This window comes from Camelina sativa, chromosome 13, assembly GCF_030686135.1.
Source record: "Camelina sativa cultivar CO46 ecotype springtype chromosome 13, ASM3068613v1".
Lineage (NCBI taxonomy): Eukaryota > Viridiplantae > Streptophyta > Magnoliopsida > Brassicales > Brassicaceae > Camelina > Camelina sativa.
Window position 1 is genome coordinate 24,195,865 of NC_141892.1, and position 25,950 is coordinate 24,221,814.

General features: G+C 35.3%; 4 protein-coding genes and 3 non-coding genes across 8 annotated transcripts; 3 read left to right on the plus strand and 4 right to left on the minus strand.

Moving 5' to 3' along the window:
- The first annotated feature begins 1,903 nt into the window (after positions 1–1,903).
- Positions 1,904–3,574, plus strand: LOC104737366 (vacuolar protein sorting-associated protein 28 homolog 2). 2 transcript variants are annotated; one of them, XM_010457533.3, is made up of 3 exons: positions 1,904–2,037; positions 2,265–2,331; positions 2,745–3,574. In XM_010457533.3, exon 3 carries the CDS (start codon positions 2,786–2,788, stop codon positions 3,416–3,418), a length of 633 nt encoding a protein of 210 aa, XP_010455835.1. In that variant the 5' UTR covers positions 1,904–2,037; positions 2,265–2,331; positions 2,745–2,785; the 3' UTR covers positions 3,419–3,574. The 2 variants fall into 2 exon arrangements, with proteins under 2 accessions (XP_010455835.1, XP_010455836.1); XM_010457534.2 differs by having other exon boundaries at positions 1,928–2,145.
- A 1,332-nt stretch (positions 3,575–4,906) lies between these two features.
- On the plus strand, positions 4,907–6,076 carry LOC104737368 (F-box protein At4g05010). The gene is made up of 3 exons (XM_010457535.2): positions 4,907–5,365; positions 5,448–5,522; positions 5,636–6,076. Exons 1-3 carry the CDS (start codon positions 5,156–5,158, stop codon positions 5,849–5,851), a joined length of 501 nt encoding a protein of 166 aa, XP_010455837.1. The 5' UTR covers positions 4,907–5,155; the 3' UTR covers positions 5,852–6,076.
- Positions 6,077–15,788: 9,712 nt separating this feature from the next.
- On the plus strand, positions 15,789–19,882 carry LOC104737369 (external alternative NAD(P)H-ubiquinone oxidoreductase B2, mitochondrial). Its single transcript, XM_010457536.3, has 10 exons — positions 15,789–16,120; positions 16,503–16,782; positions 17,080–17,283; positions 17,441–17,691; positions 17,808–18,024; positions 18,128–18,232; positions 18,320–18,595; positions 18,700–18,821; positions 19,349–19,468; positions 19,556–19,882. Exons 1-10 carry the CDS (start codon positions 16,032–16,034, stop codon positions 19,641–19,643), a joined length of 1,752 nt encoding a protein of 583 aa, XP_010455838.2. The 5' UTR covers positions 15,789–16,031; the 3' UTR covers positions 19,644–19,882.
- Positions 19,883–20,114: 232 nt separating this feature from the next.
- LOC109128519 (heavy metal-associated isoprenylated plant protein 47) lies at positions 20,115–21,192 on the minus strand. Its single transcript, XM_019235175.2, has 3 exons — positions 20,983–21,192; positions 20,742–20,817; positions 20,115–20,423 (listed from the first exon to the last, which is right to left on the minus strand). The coding sequence occupies exons 1-3, from the start codon at positions 20,989–20,991 to the stop codon at positions 20,278–20,280; spliced, it is 231 nt and encodes a 76-aa protein (XP_019090720.1). The 5' UTR covers positions 20,992–21,192; the 3' UTR covers positions 20,115–20,277.
- Positions 21,193–22,746: 1,554 nt separating this feature from the next.
- On the minus strand, positions 22,747–22,826 carry LOC147929919 (small nucleolar RNA snoZ7/snoR77). Its single transcript, XR_015579101.1, has one exon. It is a non-coding gene; the product is annotated as a small nucleolar RNA snoZ7/snoR77 (small nucleolar RNA).
- A 53-nt stretch (positions 22,827–22,879) lies between these two features.
- On the minus strand, positions 22,880–23,031 carry LOC147929920 (small nucleolar RNA snoR2/U65). Its single transcript, XR_015579102.1, has one exon. It is a non-coding gene; the product is annotated as a small nucleolar RNA snoR2/U65 (small nucleolar RNA).
- A 109-nt stretch (positions 23,032–23,140) lies between these two features.
- On the minus strand, positions 23,141–23,206 carry LOC147929921 (small nucleolar RNA U49). Its single transcript, XR_015579105.1, has one exon. It is a non-coding gene; the product is annotated as a small nucleolar RNA U49 (small nucleolar RNA).
- Between the last annotated feature and the right edge of the window lie 2,744 nt (positions 23,207–25,950).

Sequence of the window (25,950 nt, forward strand, 5' to 3'; positions counted from 1 at the left end):
TTGCCATGACACAAAATAATATAAATTTTCAATTTCAACAGCTTGTACTGCTTTCTAAATTATTCTCTAGCATTCATTCTTTTAAGAGTAAAGAAATTCCTCTAGTTCTTGATTTAACAAAAGATTTTTGGAATGATGAATCTAATTTACAACTTTTAGTTAATTTTAAATATAAAAATTTAATAAAAATACCTAGAGTTTTTTTCCAACAGTTAGATGGATTATATAGTGAGTTTTTGAATTTGACATTTTCAATATGGTAATAAAGATGTCTTTTATTTAAAAGCAGTTTATATGGATTATTAGGTTTATTCAAGTGCAAACAGTTGCGATTTTTCGTAGTACCTTTTTCGTAAAACTTTTGTTTTTATTTGTTTTTTAAAAAGAAATTCAAACGGTTGTATCAGTTCATTGTAGAGTTGTGTCTTTTTACTATATATATTTTATTTATATGTTTTCATCACAACTTTCGTTCTAATAGGTGTATGACGTCATTGACGTGTATCTATTTAAATAGTCATGTCTTTGAACTCTCTTTATATTTGTCTCATCATCAGTAACCAACAAGTTCGTTGAAATAAAATTTTTATTTTATGTTGAATCTAAACAATTGAATATTAATATCTAATATTAATTTTAGAAATGATTATAGCAATAGAGAAAATTAATACAACTTAATATAGAATTTACAGTTGCGTCTATTTATCATAACTTTTCATTAAAACAATATTTTAATATTTAATATTTAAAAGTAATAATAACAATCTGAATAAATGCGAACAATAGTTGCGATTTTATATTATTTTTTTGTGAAAAATTGTTTTTATTTGTTTTTTTAACTCAAACAGTTGTATATGTTCATTGTAGAGTTGTGTCTTTTCACTATCTTTTATTCATATTTTTTCATCACAATTTTTCGTTCTAATAGGTGTATCTATTTAAATAGTAATGTCTTTTGAACTTTCTATAAAATTGTCTCGTCATCAATAACTAACAAATCATAATTCATTGAAACAAATTTTCCGTTTTATGTTGATTTAAATAATTTGAATATTAATATCTAATATTCAATGTTATTCTATAATCTAACTAAAATTTTATAAATGATTATAGCAATATAGAAATTTAATAAAACTTACTATAGAATTTACAGTTGCGTCTATTTATCATAATTTTTTGTTAAAACCCTATTTTAATATTTAAAAATTATTTTATCATGGTTTTGAAAGTTGTGTATTTTAATTTCAATTTTTCTTTGATATAGTTTAACTCATTATTAAATACATTTTTAATTATAATTATTTAATAAAAATTACATTTACTCATTACAACCATTAGTTTTAATTGTAGCTCTTTGCCATAATTCTTCATAAAATATCTTATATATTTATAATACTTTAAATATTCTACATAATATTTTTTGTTTATAAGTTTTCATTTTGATGGTTATGTTGTTAGTAACAGTTTATGTTTAATGTTTATGTATTCAAACTATTCTATTACATTCAAATGAATTCATAATGTATAATTTTAAATTTTAAATTTATTTACTTTTTCTAAAATAATTCCCCCGCGACATCGCGGGGGGGGGGTCTGAGTCCTAGTAATAATAATAACAAATTTAAAATATAGAAAAATGTCAAGTAAATTGTTTTTATAGGAAAAATGAAAAACTCAAATAAGATGGTTTTTAGATTATTAATGAAAATTGTTAAAATCTTCTAAAAACTAAATTCTCTAAATTTTAGAAAAACCATTTTGGCAAAATCTTAACAGATAAAAAAAGAGATTCTCAAAATCAAAACAAAAAAAAAAACCAATACAAAAACTATACACATTGAAGGCCAAAGTCAATTAGCATTGTTTATACTTTATAGACCCACCCTGATCCGGTAGTAAAACCGGTTCGACCACAATCAAATTAGACACCGGTCCAAGATTTATTCAAATTAATAATTGTAATCTTCTTCTTCTTCCCTTCTTCACCAAATTCCCCAATCAGAAAAAAAATTATCGTCCTCCGTTGAAATTTCTCAGGTCAGTTTTTTTTTTCCCCTCTTTTACTCTAAAGTCGTCCTTCGCTATGGATTTTTTTTCTTCTTTCAGATATTGCCCATGTGTTCAATCTCGAATCACTAATCAAATGTATTGTAAATTTCCCCTAATTTACTTGAATTTAGGGTTTTGAATCGACCCCAATCACCTTACAAGAGTCTTGAATCAAGCCATTAATCCTCTAAATTTTTGCTTAAAATTTGGTACAGATTGATTCGTTTATACTTTTGGTAAAGATCAAATTGAAGCGAGCCTCTGTACTCAAGTCTCCTTCGTGTAAGTACCGTCTCCATTTTTGTCTCGTCTTCTAATCGTCGTTGACTCTGTTAGCGAGTGAGATTTAGGAATGCTTTAGTGAAAAAGTGCTTAGCTTTTTATATGAGTCTTCTTCTTTGCTCGATGGTCATCTGCTCAATTTTGTAACTTTGGGTGTATGTTAAGATATTGGAAGCTTTAGTGGAGAGGTTAGCTTCTTAAAAATGTTTTAGAGATGATTCGATTTGGTTTTCCATTTTCTTCTTCGTTTGAGTTTTTCTGATCAAATCTCAAACTCATATCACTGTGTCTGAGGAATTTAGAGTTCTAACTTTGAGTCTGTTGGATCAAGAAATCTGAGATTTTGATTGCTTCTAACAAGATTTAGGTGAAGAACTATTGCTAAAATTAGATGTTTTCTTCTATTGATACAGTAAGGAACCTCTTGCTCTAAAGATTAAAAAAAAAAAAAAAGATGACAGAGGTCAAGTTATGGAACGACAAGCGAGAAAGAGAGATGTACGAGAATTTTGCAGAGCTTTTTGCGATCATCAAAGCCACAGAGAAGCTCGAGAAAGCTTATATAAGAGACCTAATCAGTCCTTCTGAGTACGAATCTGAATGTCAGAAACTCATTGTCCACTTCAAAACACTATCCGCTACACTCAAAGACACGGTGCCAAACATCGAAAGATTTGCAGACACGTACAAGATGGACTGTCCAGCTGCTATATACCGCCTGGTGACATCAGGTCTTCCCGCCACAGTGGAACACCGAGCTACCGTAGCAGCAACTACTTCCAACTCTGCATCCATCGTTGCTGAATGTGTACAGAACTTCATCACGTCGATGGATTCGTTGAAACTAAACATGGTGGCTGTCGATCAGGTGTATCCTCTCTTGTCTGATCTGTCGGCTTCTCTCAACAAACTGAGCATTCTACCGCCGGATTTCGAAGGGAAGACGAAGATGAAAGAATGGCTTTCGAGGTTGTCTAAGATGGGAGCAGCTGATGAGCTTACGGAACAGCAGTCAAGGCAACTTCACTTTGATCTTGAGTCATCTTACAACTCTTTCATGGCAGCTTTGCCTAAAGCTGGTAACTGAATCCAGTGTAGTAGGTTTGCTCTCTTGTTTTTGTGTCCATGGTCTTTGTTTTAATACTAGTTTAGTAGTAATTCCAAAGAGAGTTTTACACGTTTGACGGTTTGAGGAGTTGAGTGTGCCATATTTTGGTTATATGAAAAATACAAATTACAAGTACTCTCGTTCGTGCTTTATTCGGCGTTATTATTCTTCAAAACGCAACACTTCACATTTTTTTTTTTTTTTTACCTCACATTTTTTATTATTTTAGACTCTGTTTTTTTACAAATTAAAAAAAAAAAAAAAATCACGGCGATGTCATCATCATCATCAAAGTATATGCAATATTTTGAATCATCAATCAAATCTTTTTAGTTAAGAAGCATATTATTTAAATTGATATTAATTGGGAAGTAACTGGATTATACTTGTCACAAATCTAATAAATAGACGATTCTCTCTAGATATGCTGCTTCATACGTGACATAACCTAACAGGTGCCTTGATTAATGCTCTTCTTCTTGCCATTCTCTGGGCATTCTTTATTTTCACAGAAACATTCCTCTCATTAAAAAATTTCCAAATCCAAAATGAACCATAGAAGAATCCATATATGGTGCTAGCTAGTAGACCTGTCACCCAATTCCCATAATTTGTTATCTCAATATTCTATCTACTGAGGGAATTTGCAATGGAACAAGATATGTATAATGTATTATAGGATTTGTTACCTCAAATTGAATATTTTACCTTAATTTAAGACACATTAATGATTTTTTTTTCTGAAAATATTTTTTAAGCTGAACAACCAAAATAACAGTTGAAATTTTCTTATATATTTCATTGCCTACCTAAATTTTTGAACATTAGTATTATTATTATTTAGAGAAGAAAAAAATTCACCAATGAATAATGCTCATGGACTTTGACATAAACCGGATCAAAACTAAACACGGTAATAATACTCTAATTTTCTGTGCTGCATCACTTTGTATCCCAAAGTCCCTCTATCTTTTATGACAATCCCAAACTTTTTAATTCCCCAAAAATAAAAATTTCGATTATTAAAAAATCTTAACCGCAAAGCATGGCATTATTCGTAAATTCCCAAAACTTTTCAAAAAAAAAAAAAAAAAAACTTTAAAACAAAAACTTTATATTCACACGTGGAGAATCAAGTTGATCGCCGTCAGCCTCCTTTTTAACAGAATCCAATGAGAAGAGAGCAGTAGTAGCAACACAAGTCAACCTTCCTCACAAAGCTACAAAATCGCACCGTTGAAAACACGTGTCGCACGATTACCAAAAAGACACACCGATTAACCCGTGTTCGTCACCTCACGTGATTCATCACTCCACCGTGATTAAAAAACCGACACTGCCCTTTTTCTATAAGCCAGCCGAAAAAGACCGACCGACCACGATCACCACTTACTCACTTACCCAATCATAGAACTCCACGTGTCATACTTTAATTTTTATTTAATTCACCGGCAAACACGGAAAAAAAATGGAAGGTTTTTTTATAAGTAAGCTGATCCATTCGAGCTTTTTTATTCTTTTTTTTTTCCACTTCTTCCTTAATTCAATTTTTTTCCTCTCTCTAATCAAATCTTTAGTTTCAGATTCTGAAACGATTTACATAATCTTTTTAGTTTCTTACTTCTGTTACACAGAAAAATAAAATCTTATCTTGGATCTTTGGCTGTTGTATGATCCATCCCTTAGCTTTTCTTTCTGAATTCAGTTTACAAAGTTATGGCGTTTGTGAGTGGCGGTGGTCGGTTTGAGGTTATCAAGTCGAAGCGTGACTATGAGGTATTAGGGTTAGGGTTTGTTAGGTTTACTAGGGGGTTAGGGAGGAAAAGGATTCTCATATCTAAATCATCAGCTCCGGTTAATAATGATTCATCGCCGCCGGAAGAATCTAATCGCTCTCTTCTTGAATCACTTCATCAAGATATTTTGGTATGTTCCATTTAATTTTATTGTAATTTGTGTGATTAGTTTTTGGTTAATTTAGGATTTGATTTTGATTTCTGTTTTGCAGATTCGAGTGCTTTGTCATGTGGATCACGAGGACCTAGAGACACTAAAACTTGTATCTAAAACAATACGAAAAGCTGTAAGTCTTTTTTTTTTTTTTTTTTTTTTTTTTTTTTTTATCATTCAAGTATTTTCTAAATAAGCTAAGAAAGAGAGTTAATGGGGGTGGTTTTGTATTAATGAATATTTTAGGTAATAGAAGCGAAGAAGTCGCATTTTGATTATAGCACACCAAAAAAGAGACTTCCATTTAGAGACGCGGTATTAATCAACGAGGAAGATTCAAATTCGAATTCGGATTCGAGTAGTCAAAGTGATGAAATGGAGCCACCTAATGCACCAATTCGAAGGAGGACTATCAATCGAGAATCTGATTTGTCCAAGATCTCTATGGTCTTGTTTAAATGATGATTGGATAAAGAAAGAGGAACGTTCGATCTCAGCTAACTTTGTGTGCAGAAAGACAGAACATGACGAAAGACATAGAAGAGTTTGCTTTTGCTTCAATTCTTATTCATTGAAGCTTTTTTAATTATTATATTTACTGATCATCATGTGAATATAACAAAATATTTGCAGACTTTGCAAGGTTTATTAAATATTTTATTTGTGAATAATATTATATTTTCAATTTTTTTTTGGCTTGTGATCAGAGTATCCTAAGTACTGATTTTTGTCCTTCTTTCAGTTAAAGAATTATTAAGATTCTTTGTCTTTAATTCTGCTATTTCTTGTCTTTCTCCTATTTGTCAAAATTATTTATATGCAAATGAACACCGTAAATGAATCTAAAATATTTCCTTACGTAATAATATATGGTCCAGTGAGAAGTTCCCTCTGGTCAAAATTGGATTTTTAATTGTCCAAGAAAATAAGTAACGATTGGAATTTTTTTAACTGGTAAAATACCTTCTAACCAATTTATTTATACTTCTTATTATTTAATATTTAATTACCTGCCAAACACCTAATTAAGCAACTTACATGTTACCTAAAACATAATAACATATATTATAGTAATATAGTTTAAAATTATTTTTGTTAGTTCTGCTATTTCTTGACTTTCTCCTCCTATATTCTTTTTTTTAAAATCTATGTAACATGTAAGTGAACACATTGTGAATGTGAATATGAATCTCAAAGATTTGCTTATTTATGAATATAAATCAATTGCGTGTCAGATTAAATTATTATGCAGACTTTATGCCGTATTATGCATATTCACTCCGATCCACAGCTAAAAATGGATTGTTTTTATTTATTTATTTAATAAGTTGCTCTTCACATGTGGGTTGTACAAAGAAAAGAGAGGCGAATACTACAAAACTAGCCAAAAAAGTAGCTTCACTTCACGAAAGTTCTCTCTATAATACTATTACAAACCTCACCGACAGCTATTTTTGTTATCTGGAAAGTTGTAAATAATCGAACCATGATCCTTCTTTCTCTCTAAACAAAAATGTCGTATTCGAAATTGTTGTAAGTGTGGTAGAAAGTGTAGAACCATCCATTCTTTTTTTCATGTTTTTAAAATGGTTATTAAATGGCTTTAGTCCGAACTACGTGGGTCGAGTCTAAACCATACAATAATGCAAATCCAATGTGTTGATGATTTCGTGTAGAGAGTTCACACCAACTAAATGACACATGGTCGGTCGAAAATGGTTCTAACGTCTCATGTGGTTCTTTACATGCACTTTCGTGTGGCATCTTTATTGCACATCCGAATTCAATTGTCTTTGTTTTTTCTTTGTGAAATCCAAATTCTAATGTTGGTCACTGATCATCTGCATTTGTCTGATTCCCAAAACTGTTGGATACCAAAAAAATGAAATATACCAAAAAAAAAAAAGAGAATTGTTTAATGAAAAGAAACTAACGTATGGTATTTTTGAAAACAAAAAAAAGAATAATATAATTTTTATGATAATTTAATTTATATATAAAAACTCAGACTAAATTGGTTTCGAATCACCATTTCTATTGTCAGTTTAATTGAGTAGCGGATGGAACAACGAATAATTGAAATATATGATTTTTTTTTGTCAACGGTTGAAATATATGATTAGAAGGTAAACAAAACAATTAGAAACTGTATAAAAGCAGAAAATTTACTACCGCGCCGTCGTTGGTTTACTCTAAAATTATAAAAAAAATTTGAAAAATTCTACAAAAAAATTCTAGAAGCAATTGAAAGTCAATACTGTATTTTCAATCGGACCCTGAAAAGTACATGGTCAAATTTAGGTCTAAGTGGGTCATTAATCTCCAACTAACAATGTTTCGGTGACCCAGCAAGCTCTCGCAATCCTCCGATTTTCTAGTCCTAATTATTCATTAAATTAGATAGCTCATGATAACTAATGACCTACCAACTTCCATCATCTTCCACTAATCTACCGATTATGATTATGATTTAACCAAGTGTCAATACTTCCTTGAGTCTTAACTTGACAAAATACCAACCAAAATAGTTTATTTTTATTTTTAAAACAGCTGACTAACTTTGGATTGAAGGTTACTTGATTAGATTTTTATAATCGTCATTTAAAGTTGGTAAATGGTCAAGGGAATAAGAGTTCAACGAAAAACGCCTTTTTTGGCATTGACCAGCAAAAAAGTGCCATTAAACTACCATCACATTGTTAATCCCTCGAAACCATAGCATGGAGGAGAAGATACCTTACCACCTGAAAGGAAAGGGTTTTGAAAGTGGTTTTTGCCCCCGCCCCGAAGGAGGATTCGTGCCCCTGAAATGGATACCTCAGACCTAATTGTTGAAAACTCCCTTACCTTAATCGGGAGACTCACTAACCCTTCTGTTCAGCGGATCTGGCCTCTCTTGTCATTCTTATCTAACATATGGAACTTGAGAGGTAAAGCTGCAGGATTTGACCTAGGGAGAGGTTGTTTCCAGTTTCGTTTTGAACTTGAGGAGGACCTCCAAAAAGTGTTAGATAATAGACCTTACCACTACAACCAGTGGATGGTAATTCTATAAAGGTGGGAACCGGTGATCTCAGATACCTTCCCCTCTATGATCCCTTTCTGGATCGAGATTCAGGGACTACCAAAGCATTATTGGCACTTAAAGATGCTCCAACCCATTGGTGAAGAACTTGGTGAATTATTAGACATAGAGATCTCTAATAAGGCTGTGAAGATAAGAGTGTTGATCAATGGCCTTCACCCAATTACTAAGGAGACAATTGTTGACTTCCCTGATGGCAACGAAACCCTGGTAACCTTTGCATACAAGAATCTAAAAAACTATTGTCTCTACTGCTACCGCCTGACTCATGAGAAACGACACTGCCCGGGTTTTCTGGCAGAACAGGAAGCACAAAAGAGTACTCTGCCTATCTCGTCCTCTCGTAAAACCCTGAGGTCCGAAGAAACTATTACCTCCCCCAAGACAATTTCTTGGCCCCCAAAAGGGGAGAGGACCACTCGAGGCTTTCTGGAGCCACACAGCTTGCCCCAGCCTTTCAGCGAGACTTGTTGACTCCTCTCCGAGACAGATCCCACGGTGTGAACCTTTATCCCCAAACACACTCTTTTTCAAAGGAAGGCTCGGAGGAATATGCTACACGAAAGGTCCAAAGATATCCTAACAGACCTGAGGAACATAGACCCTCACTTTCCAGGGGTCAGGCTTCTAGATCCTACTACTCGCCCAGAGATGTGCCTGAAAATGATCACAACAGGCACAAGGAGAGATCGTACTCAGCAAATCTACAATGGAGGGAGAAAGCAACCTGTTCTGTAATCCCCCGCTCTGATAGCTCTAAAACCTCTCGCCCTCGAAGACCTCCTTTAGAGAGATCATTACCCTCTGTAGAGACTTTAACCCCACCCCCTCCTCTGATCCCAACAACTGAGAAGTTCTTGAAGAATTAAGAGAGGACATTGTCCAATACATAAGTTGCACCAATCCAAGCGAACGTGCTGCTAGAAAGTGCAGAGTTATTCAAAAGGAGGGGCAAAAGGGTTCATTGTGGAGACAGCAGCTCAAATCATTCAGGCCGCGAAGGTGGCTAACCATGCCCTTCTGGCTGACAACTCAACCCCCCATAATGCTCCCTTAGAGGAAACCACTGACCTTCCCCCCCATCGTGCAACTAGAGAGACAACACAAGCGGGTGTTACAAAGAAAAGGAGAGGTCGACCTCCTTTGGCAAAACAGATAAACAGGAGCCCTCTACAATTAAACGGTGCAAAATCAAGCAAGAGAAACAAGTTCCTACTTCAAAGCTCACCAAAGACAAAAGACAATGCTAGTTTGGGGTTCGATAAAAGGGGAGAAAGCAGTGAAGGCCCTAACAGAGGTTTAGCTAAAAAACGATTATCCCTTCCCCAAGGAGACGTGCAAAAACAGTTAAATTGCCCAAACAGAAAGGATGTTCTCATACCTGCAATGATAAGGAAGAAGGTGGATTTTCAAAACCCACCTTCTCCTCTTCCTTAAAGCTCCTGAGCTGGAACTGTTGTGGGCTGGGGAACCCCATAACAGTCCAGCGTCTTCGAGAGATCCACTCCAAGGACTCTCCGGAAATCATCTTCCTCATGGAGACCAAGAACCCTGATGAAACTGTCCTAAAAAAGTTAGATTGGCTCCATTACCCTAATAAACTTTTAATCTCCCCTCACAGCCCTGGTGGAGGCGGTTTAACACTTTATTGGAACCAGGAAACTGAACTTACTGTGTTGTTAAGCTGCCAGAACTTCATAGACACACAAATAGGAGTTAATGGTAAGAGCTTCTTTGCCACATTCTTATATGGTGAACCTGACAGAAGCAAAATAAAGATTATTTGGGATCAATTAACAACTCTGGGCAAAGACAGAGACGACCCTTGGTTCCTAACTGGTGACTTTAATAATATAATTGATGCCTCGGAGAAACAAGGAGGAGCATACAAACATGAGGGTACCTTTGTTGACATCAGAACTTTTATGAATGAATGCGACCTATTTGATCTAAGGCACTCTGGTAATTTCCTGTCCTGGAGGGGGAAAAGAAATGATCACCTAGTACACTGCAGATTGGATAGAGCGATGTCTAATGCTGCTTGGGCCGTAGAGTACCCCTCAAGCCGAAGTGCATACTTGAATTTTGAGGGTTCATACCACAGACCTCTCCTTACTCATCTAGACCTGACAAAAAAGAAAAAGAGAGGAGTGTTCAGGTACGATAGGCGCCTTAAAGAAAATGAAGAAATCAAGAAGATAATTAATGAGGCCTGGTCTTTTGATGAAGAGGAATTGGTGGAAGAAAATATCAGCCGATGTCGAACTGAGATCATCTCCTGGACCAAAACAAATCACCAAAATAGTAAGATTGTTATTGAGGAACTATAAGAAAAGCTAGAGGAAGCTATGGTAAGCCAAGTTTCTGAGCAAACTTTGATATCCTCGATAAACAATAAACTGCTTTTAGCTTACAAAGCGGAGGAGGAATTCTGGCAACAAAGGAGTAGACAATTGTGGTTAGGTCTGGGGGACAGGAATACGAGCTATTTCCACTGCATTACTAGAGGGAGAACCACTGTTAATAAATTTGCAGTAATTGAGGATAAGGAGGGCCAACCTACATATGAAGAGCAAGTTATCCTGAAGGTGATATCTGACTATTTCACTGAGTTATTCTCCACCAAGCCGGGAGAGAGGCGCCATTTAGTAGAGGACTCAATCTCACCGTGTATAACAGACGAAATCAACCAGAGCCTTATTGCTCATCCAACCCCAGAAGAAATACAAAAAGCTTGCTTCTCCATTCATGCAGATAAAGCTCCGGATCCTGATGGCTTCTCTGCCAGTTTCTTTCAATCAAACTGGGAAGTCGTGGGCCCAAATGTGGTCTTGGAGATTCAATCTTTATTCTCCTCGTCGTGCCTATAGCAGAGCATTAACAAAACACACATTTGACTGATTCCTAAGATCCAAAGCCCACAAAGAATGATGGACTACAGACCAATAGCCCTCTGTTCTGTTTTTTATAAGATCATATCCAAACTACTATAGAGAAGGCTCCAACCGGTGTTGCAAGACATAATTTCGGAGACTCAGTTTGCTTTTGTGCCTAAGAGAGCTATTTCTGACAATGTCCTAATATCTTATGAAGCCCTGCATTATCTCAAAACCTCTGGTGCCACTAAGAGATGCTACATGGCGGTCAAAACTGATATGAGCAAGGCATACGACTGACTTGAATGAGACTTCATAGAACTGTTAATGGAGAGAATGGGCTTTCACCAAGTTTGGATAAGATGGCTTATGCAGTGTATCTCTACGGTCTCCTATGCTTTCCTACTAAACGGTTCTTCTCAGGGTCTAGTTCTACCTACAAGGGAGATTAGACAAGGAGACCCTTTGTCCCCCTACTTATTTATCCTATGTACTGAGGTACTAGCAGGAATGTGTGCAAAAGCTCAGGTAGATGGAAGCTTACTTGGAATTAGAGTCGCATTAGGGAGTCCCCGCTTTAACCACCTTCTGTTTGTAGATGATACCCTATTCTTCTGCAGATCGGACGCTCAGAGTTGTCGAGTCCTCATGAAGATACTACATCAGTACGAAGAGGCGTCTGGTCAGATGATAAATAAAGCTAAATCAGCAGTCACTTTTTCAGCAGAGACAGAAGAACATATCAAACAAGAGGCCCAACAAATCCTTGGTATACAAAAAGTTGGAGGTTTAGGCAAATACCTTGGGCTTCCTGAAATGTTTGGAAGAAAGAAACGGGACCTTTTCAACAAAATCATTGATCGGATAAACCAAACATCCAAAAGCTGCTCCGCAAGATTCCTGTCCTCTGCGGGGAAAACCATTTTGTTAAAATCTGTTCTATCGGCTATACCAACATACTCAATGACTTGCTTCAAAGTCCTAGTCTCCCTATGCAAAAGAATCCAATCAGCTCTAACCAGGTTTTGGTGGGATTCCTCCCTATACAAGAAGAAGATGACTTGGATAGCCTGGTCAAAAGTGGCAAAAACTAAGAGGGATGGAGGATTAGGATTTAAAGATATCTCAGCTTTCAATGATGCTCTTCTTGCAAAAGTAAGCTGGAGAATACTTACAAGTCCAATGTGTTTGCTGGCACGAATCCTCTTAGGCAAGTACTGTACCACCTCATCCTTCCTGGAATGCCAAGTCTCCTCCACGGTTTCTCACGGCTGGCGTGGCATCTGTATTGGACGTGATCTACTCAAATCTCAACTGGGGATTGCATTAGGTTCAGGCGACACCATTAGGGTTTGGTCAGATCCGTGGCTATCTCTATCCTCCCCACTAATACCAGTAGGACCACCTACGGAGCAAAACAGAGAGATGCTTGTTAAGGATCTTGTGTGTCCTGTCTCCAAAGATTGGGATTCAAATCTTATACGCCAAACCCATCCTCAGTATGAATCCTATATTTTTTTCTCTTAGACTGAGTAAATTGGGGGCTCAGGATAAATTTTTATGGCTGCCTACTAAGGATGGTGATTATAGCGCAAAGACAGGATACCACTCAGCATTAATGATGAAAAACTCTCTAACCAAACCACCCCAACCACCCACCCATCTTAATTTTAAGTGGCTTCAAGACATTTGGAACCTACAGTGCGCACCAAAGATTAAAACCTTCCTCTGGAGAGCTATGAACAACGGATTACCAGTGGGAAAGAACTTGCAGATCCGAGGCATCAACCAGTTGGCTTTCTGTCCACACTGTGATCAAGATGAATCGCTTTTACATCTCTTCTTTCAGTGCCCTGTTGCAAGTGAAATCTGGGGTTTGCTTCCAGTAGTGCATCATCTCAATCTCTCCCAACTGATAAGCTTCCAACAAGGACTAGAGATGGCGAATAAACTAAGCTGTTTACCTCCGACAGGATTGCCGCAAGGCGCCATCTCCCCTTGGATCCTATGGGCGATATGGACCAATAGAAACAGGCAAATTTTTGAGCAGACCCAAACACCTAGTCGGGAGGTTGCCACTCATGCGATCAGCCAAGCCCGAAGTTGGGTAAATGCTCAGATCTACCTTAGAAGCCCCAATCCCCAAACTCCACCGACCTATTCTAACCCTTCAAATCCCGATATTATCCGCTGTTTCTCTGATGCATCATGGAATAAGGAAACAAATCAAGCGGGTTTTGGATGGATGTTTGAGCAACACCTTCCCTCCTCTGAGAGACAAGGTACAGCGGTGGCGACGAATGTGAGCTCCCCCTAGTGGTGGAAGCTTTGGCCTTGCTTCATGCTCTTCGCCATGTCTGGGAGCTTGGTTTTCAGAAACTTTCTTTTGCTTCAGATTCACAGCAGTTGATCAAAGCACTCAATTCGGAGTTCCAGCTGAAGGAACTCTATGGGATTTAACACGATATCCTTGCTCTATCTCTCGATTTCTTAGTTTGTGATTTCATCTTTGTAAAACGAGAAAACAACTTCCGAGCTGATAAGGCAGCAAAAGAGGTATTGTTGTCTCTTTTGTTTGTAACATTTGATTAAGTTTTAATCTACGATTTAACAAAAAAAAAAAAAAAAAAAACTACCATCACATTCACATGAATAAATCAATTATTACGCATATTCAATGTCTAGTTTAAGTAACGAGTATTATAAAACTTTTTTCTTTTCATAAATACAAATTATAGACGACCTTCAATATTATCTTGTTATAGTGATTCATTAAAAAAAAGTGTTTAAACCTTAAGTAATCTCACTATAATAGTTTAAATCATTCGGACATCGAAGACAAAAGTACATATTAGAACAATACTGTATTAAATGGAAGAAAACCAGGAACAAAAACTATTTTCTGCATTGAGGGAAAAAATCACGAAAGGATCAACGATGATCTTATAACAAGGAGTCTAGTACACCAAAGATCGTAAAAAGTTATCAACTATGAATAATTCACTAACCTTTTTGTAAATAAAAAGTGACTAGAATTATTTAAGTGATGAACACTATATCATTTCACTTTTTAAAATATGATTAAGCTATTTGTTATCATTCTGAAAATTTTATTAAAATTTTATGTTTTCACGCATTAGCAAAATAATATGATCCAAATAAAGTCGTCTTGGTCCAATGGTAAAAGGAGAAAAATCCCATCACTTGGGTTCGAGTATCATTGGTCACAAAATTCAAAATTTAATATGGTTTCTATGATTTCAGAAAATTAGTTTTTCTGTGTGTAGGAAGTTTTTAGAATCTTGAATTATTTTTTAAAAAATATATAATATATACATGCTTTGAATGTTTAAAAATATAAATAAAAATAAACTAAAAAACATCAACATTCTATAAAATCTAGTATTTAGCATTCTATGTATAATGTCATTTGATGATTCGTTATGTCAATGTTCATCAATTATCTGTCGAGAGGTCCTCATCGTTACCAACGTTTAATCCGGAGTATGATTTGGATTCCAGTCTCGAATTGAACCGCGAATTCACGGTTATGGGTGAAAAGATACGACCTGGTTCATGAGGATTGAACGGTCAATTAAACCAGTTTGAATGATGATGTAAAAGATCGGACCCGGTTCCCTCGGTTATTGATGTAAAAGATCGGATCCGGTTCAGTGAGGTTAAGAGAAATTCAAATTCCCATCGTTAACAATCTTTAAACCGGATTTAATTTCCGGTTCTGATTTGGACAAACTATTCCCCCGTTATTGATGACTGATGAGTGGAGTTAACCGGAAAATGTGAGCTTGATATGGGAAAAACCGAAGAAGATCAAATATCCATCGTTATCAGACTGATATTTTTCATGAGAAATTTCTGTTGTGAAAAACAAATATGCCGATGATAAATAAATAACTAATAAATGAAAATATAGATGCGTTGTATATACGAGAACAATTTTTTTTTTTTGGCAAGTAGTTCATTTTTCCTATTATATTGGGGCCAAAGAAAAAAATATTCTGACTAACAGTATTATTTATTTCTTATGGCAGCAAATTTTTGTTGACTATTATTTGATGATTCCTTCAAGTATCTTATTATTATTATTATTATTTTTGTAACAAACAAAGTTGAATTTGTTCTCTAACAGTAATGTTATGTCGTCACGATTTGCTTATAATGTAATGTAACATGGTCAGAGAACAGAGATAGTCAGATTCATAGAGGATCTGGCTGGCCTTGGTCACCAAAGCCTAGATCGTTTTATATATTTTTATTATATTCTCACCGTAACAATATTAATAATTTTGAAATGTCATAATTAATACGTGACGAAACTGATAAAAATATTAAAGAAAACAATTTAATAAATAGAAAGAAATATTCTCAACCAATCCGAACCTCGTTCGTTGGCCTCGTTTTATTGTTTTTTTTTCACATATAAGTTTTTTAATTTTGACTGGAATTTTCCACGGACGACACGTGGTCAACCAAACGTTCGCCAAACTCTACTTCTCCACCGTCTCATTCGTCGTGTTGGCCCCTCCAGATCTTTTTTTTTCTTTCTCTATTTCCCTTGCAACTTAATTTTTCTCCAGGATACTTGGCGTTACTGTTCGTTGTTGTCAACAAATCTATCTTCTCCTCTGCGATTGAATCGAAGAAGAACAAGCAAGCTAATATGAGAAACTTCAGTTTCTTCGAGAGATTCTCCAAAGCTTTTCAAGATCATCCTTCTCTCACCCGAATCATCGTCGTCTCCACCATCAGGTCCTTTCCTACTTTTCTCTCTATGATCTGTTCTCGTTTCTGTTGTTGAAACCTTACAACAGATCCTCTACCTAGTGAACCTATGAACAGATTCCTCAGAAACAATTTTTTTTTAAAGAGATTCTCTAGGTTGTATGATTCACGCTACACTTGTTTTTTCTACATTCCGAATCTCTCAGGAAGAACGCATTTGATTTTCGTAAGATATGATTGTCGAATTTTCCAGATCTCAGATTTTTTTCAGATGTATAATTTTTCTAGGTTTCGTTATGTTTCTGTGTCTCTAAATGCAAAGATTTGATTTAGATTTTAAGTTTTTTTTTTTTTTTTTTTTTTTTTTTTGTTGTTACTGATGATATGTACTGTAACGTTGTTGTTATAGTGGTGGTGGACTTATAGCCTATTCTGAGGCAAACGCATCTTATGGAGCGAACGGTTCTGCTGCTGTTGTTGAAACTGGAACCAGGAAGAAGAAGGTTGTGCTGCTCGGAACTGGTTGGGCTGGAACTAGTTTCTTGAAGAATTTGAATAATTCTCAATACGAGGTTCAGATTATTTCGCCTCGAAACTACTTTGCTTTCACTCCTTTGCTACCTAGTGTTACCTGTGGAACTGTTGAAGCTCGCAGCGTTGTTGAGCCTGTTCGTAACATTGGAAGAAAGGTAATTCTGCTGTAAAAATATAGATGTCTAAAGATTAAATGTCATTTTTGTCTTCTTTTCTTATTCTCATTGCTACAGTGTTTCATTATATTTCTCTGAAACAATGTTATCTTGAGTAGACTAACTTGCAAATGCTGTAACAGTTAACAAACTTCTGACATATTGGCAGTTTGTTGTTTTAGATGCATAAGTTTTTTTGGTTATGGGTATGCATTGAACCATTAGGATGATGCTTCTTCTATTTCCAAAGTGTGAATGCTAATGCACGCTTGTTTTCCTGCCTTTACAAAATTGAAGAACGTTGATACGTCTTACCTGGAGGCAGAATGTTTCAAAATTGATCCATCAAGCAAGAAAGTGTATTGCCGATCCAAACAAGGCCTTGCTTCAAATGGAAAGAAAGAATTTTCTGTCGATTATGACTACCTTGTAATTGCTACTGGAGCTCAGTCTAACACCTTTAACATACCCGGAGTGGAAGAAAACTGCCATTTTCTGAAAGTAAGTTTTCTTGGCTCTTAACTCCCTTTTGTAGCCTCTTGGTATGTTTTTTTAGTAAGAAATGATAGTTTACAGCTAAAAAGCAGATATATTGACTGATCATTTGTATGGTTGTTAAAGTTCTGATGCGTTTATTGGTTTCAATTGCTGCTTGTAGGAGGTTGAAGATGCTCAGAAAATCCGTAAAACTGTAATTGATTCCTTTGAGAAGGCAAGTCTACCAGATCTAAGCGATGAAGAGAGGAAGAGAATTCTGCATTTTGTGGTTGTTGGTGGTGGGCCAACAGGTGTTGAGTTTGCCGCTGAACTGCATGATTTTGTTTCTGAGGATCTAGTTAGTCTCTACCCTAGAGCCAAGGGTTCAGTGCAGATCACTCTTCTGGAGGCCGCAGACCACATCCTGACCATGTAGAATTTCTTACCTCTGAACTTCTTCTTTTGTGTTCATACGTGAGCAATCTTTAAAGTTTCATGTTTCCATAAAAACGCTGTATATTGATTCATGGGAAGCTTTTCTTTCACAGGTTTGACAAGAGAATCACTGAGTTTGCTGAAGAAAAGTTTAGCAGAGATGGAATTGATGTGAAACTTGGCTCGATGGTAACTAAAGTGAATGAGAAAGACATATCTGCTAAAACCAAAGGAGGAGAGGTTTCCTCAATTCCTTATGGAATGATTGTCTGGTCAACTGGTATTGGAACTCGTCCTGTCATAAAAGATTTTATGAAACAAATTGGCCAGGTAAAGTAATGTGCTTTTGATAAACTCGCACACTACATTCTCTACATTTCCTAGCAAACACGTTTCATCAACTCGCTCTAAGAAATATTCTTTGTAATTGCAGGGTAATAGACGTGCTCTGGCCACTGATGAATGGCTTCGCGTAGAAGGATGTGATAACATATATGCCCTTGGCGATTGCGCAACAATTAACCAGCGCAAAGTCATGGTAACTTGACGCTTCTATTGCTTCCCAAATTCTGGATTAATGTTGTAGATTATAAACCAAAATAATATCAATGGCTTCATGTTGCAGGAGGATGTTTCGGCTATATTTAGCAAAGCAGACAAAGACAAGTCTGGGACACTAACTCTCAAAGAGTTTCAAGAAGCAATGGATGACATTTGTGTTAGATACCCTCAAGTGGAGCTCTACTTGAAAAGTAAACGTATGCGTGGCATTGCTGATCTTCTAAAAGAAGCCGAAACTGATGATGGATCCAAGAAGAACATCGAACTGAAGATTGAAGAATTCAAATCTGCTCTTTCTCAGGTTGACTCGCAAGTGAAGTTTCTTCCAGCTACAGCACAGGTAATTCGGTTGGAGTTTAGCTATTTAAGTCTTTGTTCATATTCGATTAAAAACTCTTGTTTGCTGGATTCTTATCAATTGGTTGTTATATGTGGATTTTAAAGGTTGCTGCGCAGCAAGGTGCTTACCTAGCTAAATGCTTTGATCGCATGGAAGAGTGTGAGAAGAATCCAGAAGGTCCCATTAGGATGAGAGGAGAAGGTCGTCACCGTTTCCGTCCCTTTAGGTTAGTCCTTCCAAAAAATCTGAATCAATATCTGAGTCTTTTTGTTGATTGATCCACCCTAACTAATATACATTTAAACTATATAAACTCACTAAATGTGCTTCCTAACATTTTGTTTTCTTACCTAATATAAGGCATAAACTCCATCTTTTCTACACCCTTATGGTCCAATGCCCATGACTCGTAGTATCTAGCTAGAGTCGAAGCTATTCCAAAACACTAAACTTCACTGCCTAATACACACAAGTAGACTAACAAATTGCACTGTGTTTTGGAAATTCCTCTCAACATCAATATTCTTGTTTACTGAAAATGTAGTAACCAACTTGAAATCGTCTTTGATTCATTTGGTACAAGTTTAGTTTGAAGTTTTTAAAAGAGATAGAAGTTTTGGTTTCATTTTTGGCCCCGCTTAAATTGTGGTGTAGGTCCTTTGGATATAGACAAATCAAAACAATTCCGGTTTTGGTGTTCGGATGATGTTTGGGTATTGGTTTGGTTAAAAATCGGTTTGGCGGGTGTAACAGGTACAGGCATTTGGGACAATTTGCACCACTGGGAGGGGAACAAACGGCAGCACAACTTCCAGGAGATTGGGTTTCTATTGGACATAGCAGTCAGTGGTTGTGGTATTCCGTCTACGCAAGGTAAAAATACAAATAAACTTCTTTTCTTAACAAATCTACAAACAAGTGTTTTTTCACTTAAAAAGAAAACATTTTGGTATGGAACAGTAAGCAAGTGAGCTGGCGTACAAGAGTGCTTGTGGTTTCAGATTGGATGAGGCGTTTCATCTTTGGTAGGGATTCAAGTAGCATCTGAGTAAAACCCCCTCCAACTGCCAGCCAATACAGATCATCTCTCTCTATCTCTCTACACGAACTTTCTCATGAGTACAAAATTTTGATTCCCTTTTGAAAAGGAAGAAAAAAATTCCAAATCGGCTTTACTATATAATTTTGTAATAAAACAAATGAACACACGTAACGAGGAGAGATTGCCTCTTACGTTGGCCATATCGTCCCTAATCCCGAGAACTGCACTCTCTGTTTTTGCTAATATTTTTCAGGTGCCCTTTTTTGACTTTTTATTTCATCCTTTTTTTTTCTTAAGCTCCTTCCTCAAATTTTTTGTCTAGGCCGATGACAAAATGGAATTTGTTATTTCTTACTCTCTCTTCTTCTTTTTTTTTTTTCATTATCATGGATTTGTTTTCCCAAAATGTTGCTATTTTTAATATCATCGATTAGTTTTAATTAGTCACTTTCAATTGGTATAGATAGAAGGGAATGATGAGAGAAAAACTTTTAAACTATCTCGTTCCTTATATGGCTAGAGAAAATTGCGATTATATAAATCTGTATATGGTTTCTGAAAGAAAACTGAGAAATTACATAATCAATCGTTGAAAAGTTGTTTAAAAAAAAAATGTAATACTAGTATAAGACTTGTATTTCTAAGAGTCAACATCTGCAACGCTGATAAGATCAGCGAAACCAACTTTCTTGCGAAGCCGGACAACTAAACATGCGGCGTCGACACCTTCTCCGATCACCACCACTTTGTCTTTCTCTTCTCCTTCTATTCCCACAAACGTCACTCCTGCTCCATCATTGTTTTTTCAACCAATAGTTTAAAAGTATATTCATGAGAAAAATCAAGCAAAAGAGGATGAAATAAACAAAAACATAATTTGCTAGATGCATACTATAAACATAACCTAATGCCGGTTCCGGAGACATTTTATAAATTCTCTTTTTGATAGATTACGGATTACGGAACCCCAAATATATATTACACATATTCATATAAAGGATTCAGTTATTTGCAATTTTAATATTCAAGATTTATTTTATATTTGCGGCCCTTGTTGTTACATATCATAATCTTGTTTAGTTAAGGTGTAATGGGATATCTTACCAGTGGTTTTGGCTCCGATCTTGAGAGCTTCCGAACGACATTTTTCGCACCTCATACTCACCGACATCAAGATTTTCTGCTCATGAAATTTTCAAAATTATACTACCACTATATATATGTTTTTCTTTTCTTCTTCTTCTTCAAACAAAAAAGGTCTAATACTAGCTAACAGATTCATGCTAAAAACCTTCCGTATTACCGTATATATTTTATACTTTTAAAAAAAAGTCTATATTCGTACCTTGGGCATTTTGGAACCTCTTGGGAGAGAAAATTAAACTTTTTTTGATTTACGTGATTATAGTTTTACGCGTGACTCCGTAAAGAAATGAGAGAATACATGATCTATAAAGGCAGTGCTTGTCCATTTTATCGTGGCACATATCGCTCACCACGCATATACATATTTCTTCTCTATTAATTGCCACGAAATAGCAGAGGAATTTTTCATGCAACTGCTTCGTAGGTAAGTCCTTTAATATAGTATAAAATGTGTTGACGTTTAAGTGGGCAATATTTTTTTTTATTATTTTGGACAAAAAGTGGACAATATAAAGTATACTAGTACTAGCTTAGCTCACAAGGGTTAGATTTGGCCCGGTAATATAAGGGTTATATGTATTTTGTCATGCACATCTAAAAGTCAGACGATCAGTACCATCGGGACCGGTCCTGAATTATAGATGGCCTAAAGAAAACTAATAAAAGTGGCCCCTTGTTGGTCATATTTCCGAGTAAAAACGAATATTATTGACCCTAAGCAATGAAAGTAATGTCAAGCCAATGAAAAGATCTAAGCAAGCTTGAAAATATGTAAAACGTAAAAAGTGATGTTAACCGGACAAAACGGGTCTAACCGCCGGTTCATGGTTTAACAGCGGGATTTGTTTATTGATATTTTGACTATGCTGAAAAAAAAAAATTGACCATTTGGATTATGATTAATGTTAAAAGTTATATGTTCTCTTAATCTTGATGGCGCTCCTACCTTGCTTCCCAGTACTAGCTTAGCTTTTACTTCTCCTCTCTACTGGCTTAGCTTTTTCCAGTTTTCCAAATGCAGCAAAAAAAGTCAATTACAAGTTTTCTTGGTGCTTAGTTTACGAGAAGAAAGACTACATCTCGCACCTTCTTCTGTATTTTATCTTGATGGTCTATTCGGAACAGTCGCAGGTTCTACAGTTCTAGTGCAAGTAACGTAACTCCTTGGAATCTATTGTTCTATGTTTTTTATATTTACCACGCTCTCTAATGAAGGTGTTAAATGTGTTTGTAGAGGGAATGTAGGATTAACAAGAGTTGAAAGCCGTCGTGTTGTTTAAGTAACTACAGGCCTCATCATGGTTCGATTCGAGCAGACAAATACGGGGCTCTTTTGGAATCGATACAACTCCCCATATACGCAGCATATTGCACTGAGTCCTCTTTGGACTTGTTGGTATAAGACCATCACAAAGATATACATGAGACAATATCATCATCTCACTGAAAAATATATCAATATCTTTCTGTGGTCTTCTTCTTGCAGCTGCGTTTGGTATTTGATTTTATCAATTCACAAACATCAACAACATGACAATGATCACCAGTTGGTCTCTTTCTCGGCATCTCAATTCTTTGCTCAATAAAGGAACGCATATCATTACGAGATTGTTAAAGACAAAATTCAAAGAAAGACAAAGGCATGGCTTGTTTAGGTGATTAATAGTTCTACACTTTTAACACCTCAAAAGATTCTTCCCCCTCGAATTTTACTTCAATATTCAGTTTGATCTTAAAACATACTGTTGATTATGAATGCTATTAGTCTTTATTAATACGTACAGTCATTAACACAATTTGTTGAACACCTTTTTTCGTGTCATAACTCTTACTGGTACTTGACAGATTTCTAATTGGTTTATAGGTCACATTGAAAATTTTTGACGTATACATGATTATAAGAAAAAACTATCAGTTTAAAAAATATATATATATAAAAAAGAAATTTACGAATTGGGAAAAGCCTCAGTAAGCCAGCGTTTTTCACATCAAAGTAATACACTCAGACGGTAATTCCAATATTTTAGCAATAGTCATCATCGGTAAACTCCCCAATAATCAAATCGAAATTAGTTTTTAAAAAAAAAGACAAATTAAATTGTAATCGCCATGGCTCCGTAGATCGTAAAAAAAAAGATCCACAGGTTCCTATCAGTAAGCGAAACACGAACATTTGTTTATGTCCAATATAGCATCGACTTGGATCATCGCCAACAAAATAAAGATACCGTCAACGTGGCATCGGACTATTTTAATTTAATTTAGAACAAAACGATTAAAAAAACAAAAACCCTCAGCGGACCCTTGTCAAATCAACCACACAGCAGTCACAGAACGGATTGCAATAATCCAAGTTCAGTCACGCTGTTGTGTAAAGTTTCATACGGCACTTCCTATCTTTTGGGATTTCTTCTTCATCGGGTTTTAAAAAAAAAAAAAAAGAAGTCAAATTTGATACAAAACGATTTGCAGCAAACAGGGAATAATAAAAAAAAAATAAACTAACGAATTTGTCTAAAATTAGGTTAACAAAGCTAGAAAAGTTGTTGAAGATATGAGCTAGAGACAGAGAAGAGAGTCTGAATTTATTATATAGTGGGTTTATGAGGCGGCATAACTTTAAGCCCTAGCGTGTATGAGGTGGCATAAGTCAAAACCCTAGCGTGTATAAGGCGGCATAATTTAAGAGTTGAAACTCAAGTGTTTGATCGTTCGAGTTACCGTATGGCCCATTAAGAGCACATATGGATTTTGGGGCCTGTAGAGATCGTGGAGAATGACAAGGGGAGGAATGCAATCAGAGAGCTCGAGCTACGAAGACCAGTGTTTTATACTGAACCAAACCATTGGTTCAACAAGTGTGCTCCAACGTGTGGATATCATATCCCCTAGGAAACCCCACATGGATGATGCTTCCAGGAGCTGATCTTTTTGCTGCGGTTCCCGTTTCATGTTGTGCCTACAATCTTAGCTAGAGAAAGGTATTGTCTTGTTATGTACTCAGTTTTATGTGGGTTTTCCTGCTCTGTTTTGAAGAATAATGAGTAAAATTGTGTTACAATGTTGCAGTGGAGAGTAAATGGAGTTTGAATCGAACAAGTTGCAGAGTTTAGTGAAGGAGAGTCAAAAGATGCTTTGAAGCTCGGTGTTTTCGTGAACGCACTTTAACTTGTTGAATGTGCCATTAGGTGCTCCTCCGCTTAAGCCGTGTTGCAGCCTTATTGACGGTTTGGTTGACATAGAAGTTGACTGTAAGGTTACATTTGGATTGATTAATTCTGCATCAAAAAGCTATGCATTGTACAGCCACTACCGTGTTTATAGGCAGGCATAGCAACTAGCAACATGGGTTATAGAATATTGAAAAAGGTTGTAAACTATATTAATCTTTATTTAGAATAAGCTACGAACTCTGAACTTTAAAATTTTGTTAATATTAATTATTTACAAATATCAAAAATTGTTCCCAATGGTACTTTGATTTAATCAACGTCAGCCCTCACAATAAGATCGACGGACTAAACCCCAAGAGTAAGTTTAGTTTAGAATATTAATGTTTTATATGGGAACTATATATGTATAGCTGTAGCGAGTTTGGATTATGACTATTATATTTATACAGATTCTTAGGTCTGATATAGTATTTTAATTTGTAAATTGATTAAAGTTTTTGATATAATATTTTAGAAGTCATTTGTTTTTCGATGTGAGACTTTCAACACAAATGACTCTTCTAACTATTTATCTCGATTGAATTTTATTATAAAATAAATTTTGTCACAGTTCGGTAGGATCCATTTTAAGTCTTATTTTTGGGTTGGCAAAATATTGGTTTGATTTCAGTTAGTATGTGTGGGACACCGGGACTTATATGACATAGTGTATAATGGATTCCTAACTGAGTAAATTGAATGTCTATTTCCTTACCAATACTAGAATTACTAAAACATCCACTTTTCTTTTTAATTTATATTTGAATTCAAAATTTCTTTTACGAGCTGTGATTTTTTTTTTATAATAATCTCTGACTAGATTAATCAATTGATTTCTTTCTTTGGTTCTAACTCATTTCAAAATTTTGACCCAGTCTAACAATTTTTTTTCTTTTTAAAGTTCTGACCGAACGAGAATCAAAAATACACCGATATATTTGTATATAAGAACTCAAGTATAGCGAGTTTGGGTTATGATTAGTTAACGAATATTATGAAGTGTGAACCATGTTTATTTGGTAGCACATCCCACAAATATCGGGTCAACTATCAAAAAGAGAAAAAAACATAGAAAAAGTTCAACTTCGTTTTCACTTGATGATTGTTTATATGCATTGATTTATGCCATTATTACATGTATGTAACCGTATATAAGTATACAATATTTACTACACTTCTTACTTATTTCCTATAACTATAGAAAAATTCGAATGGAAACATATATTAATCCTTTTTTTTTTTTGCTATGGTCTTTTAAGATTTAACTTAGCCTTAATCAACGTACAATACTAGGATCACCACAATATCTTACTTGGTATAAATTATTTGAACTATATATATCAACTTCTTTGCGCAATACATATATATATATATATATATATATATATCAACTTCATTCACTTTTCACTTCTTTTAGAAATACTATGAAGATAATTAAAGAGAAAATTCATTATTAAATTTAAGAATATAAATAATTGATGAATAAATTGATCAATTTTATAGTAAAGAATGATCTCATATTGTTATTGTTGGGTATAATTTTAATCATATAAATTATAATAGATAAATTCTATTATGATATATTCTATAAATGATAGAAGATTATGCATTCTCAAGAACATTGACTCAATACCGGCCGTAATGGTAAGCATTGACTCAATACCAGCCGTAACGGTAAACATTGAGTCAATACCGGCAATAACGGTAAACATTGAGTCAATACGAGTCGTAATGGTAAACATTGAGCCAATACGGACCGTAATGGCAAACATCAAGCCGATACGGGCCGACACAACAATTAACAAGCCAATACGACTGTAACGACAAACAACGACTCAATACGGGCTGTAGTTGGACTTTGTGGCCGACTCTGATTTGCTACGATATTATCAAGAAAATATTTGACTCAATCTCATGGAGATAATATTCAGAACGACCTTATCTTATGAAGAGGC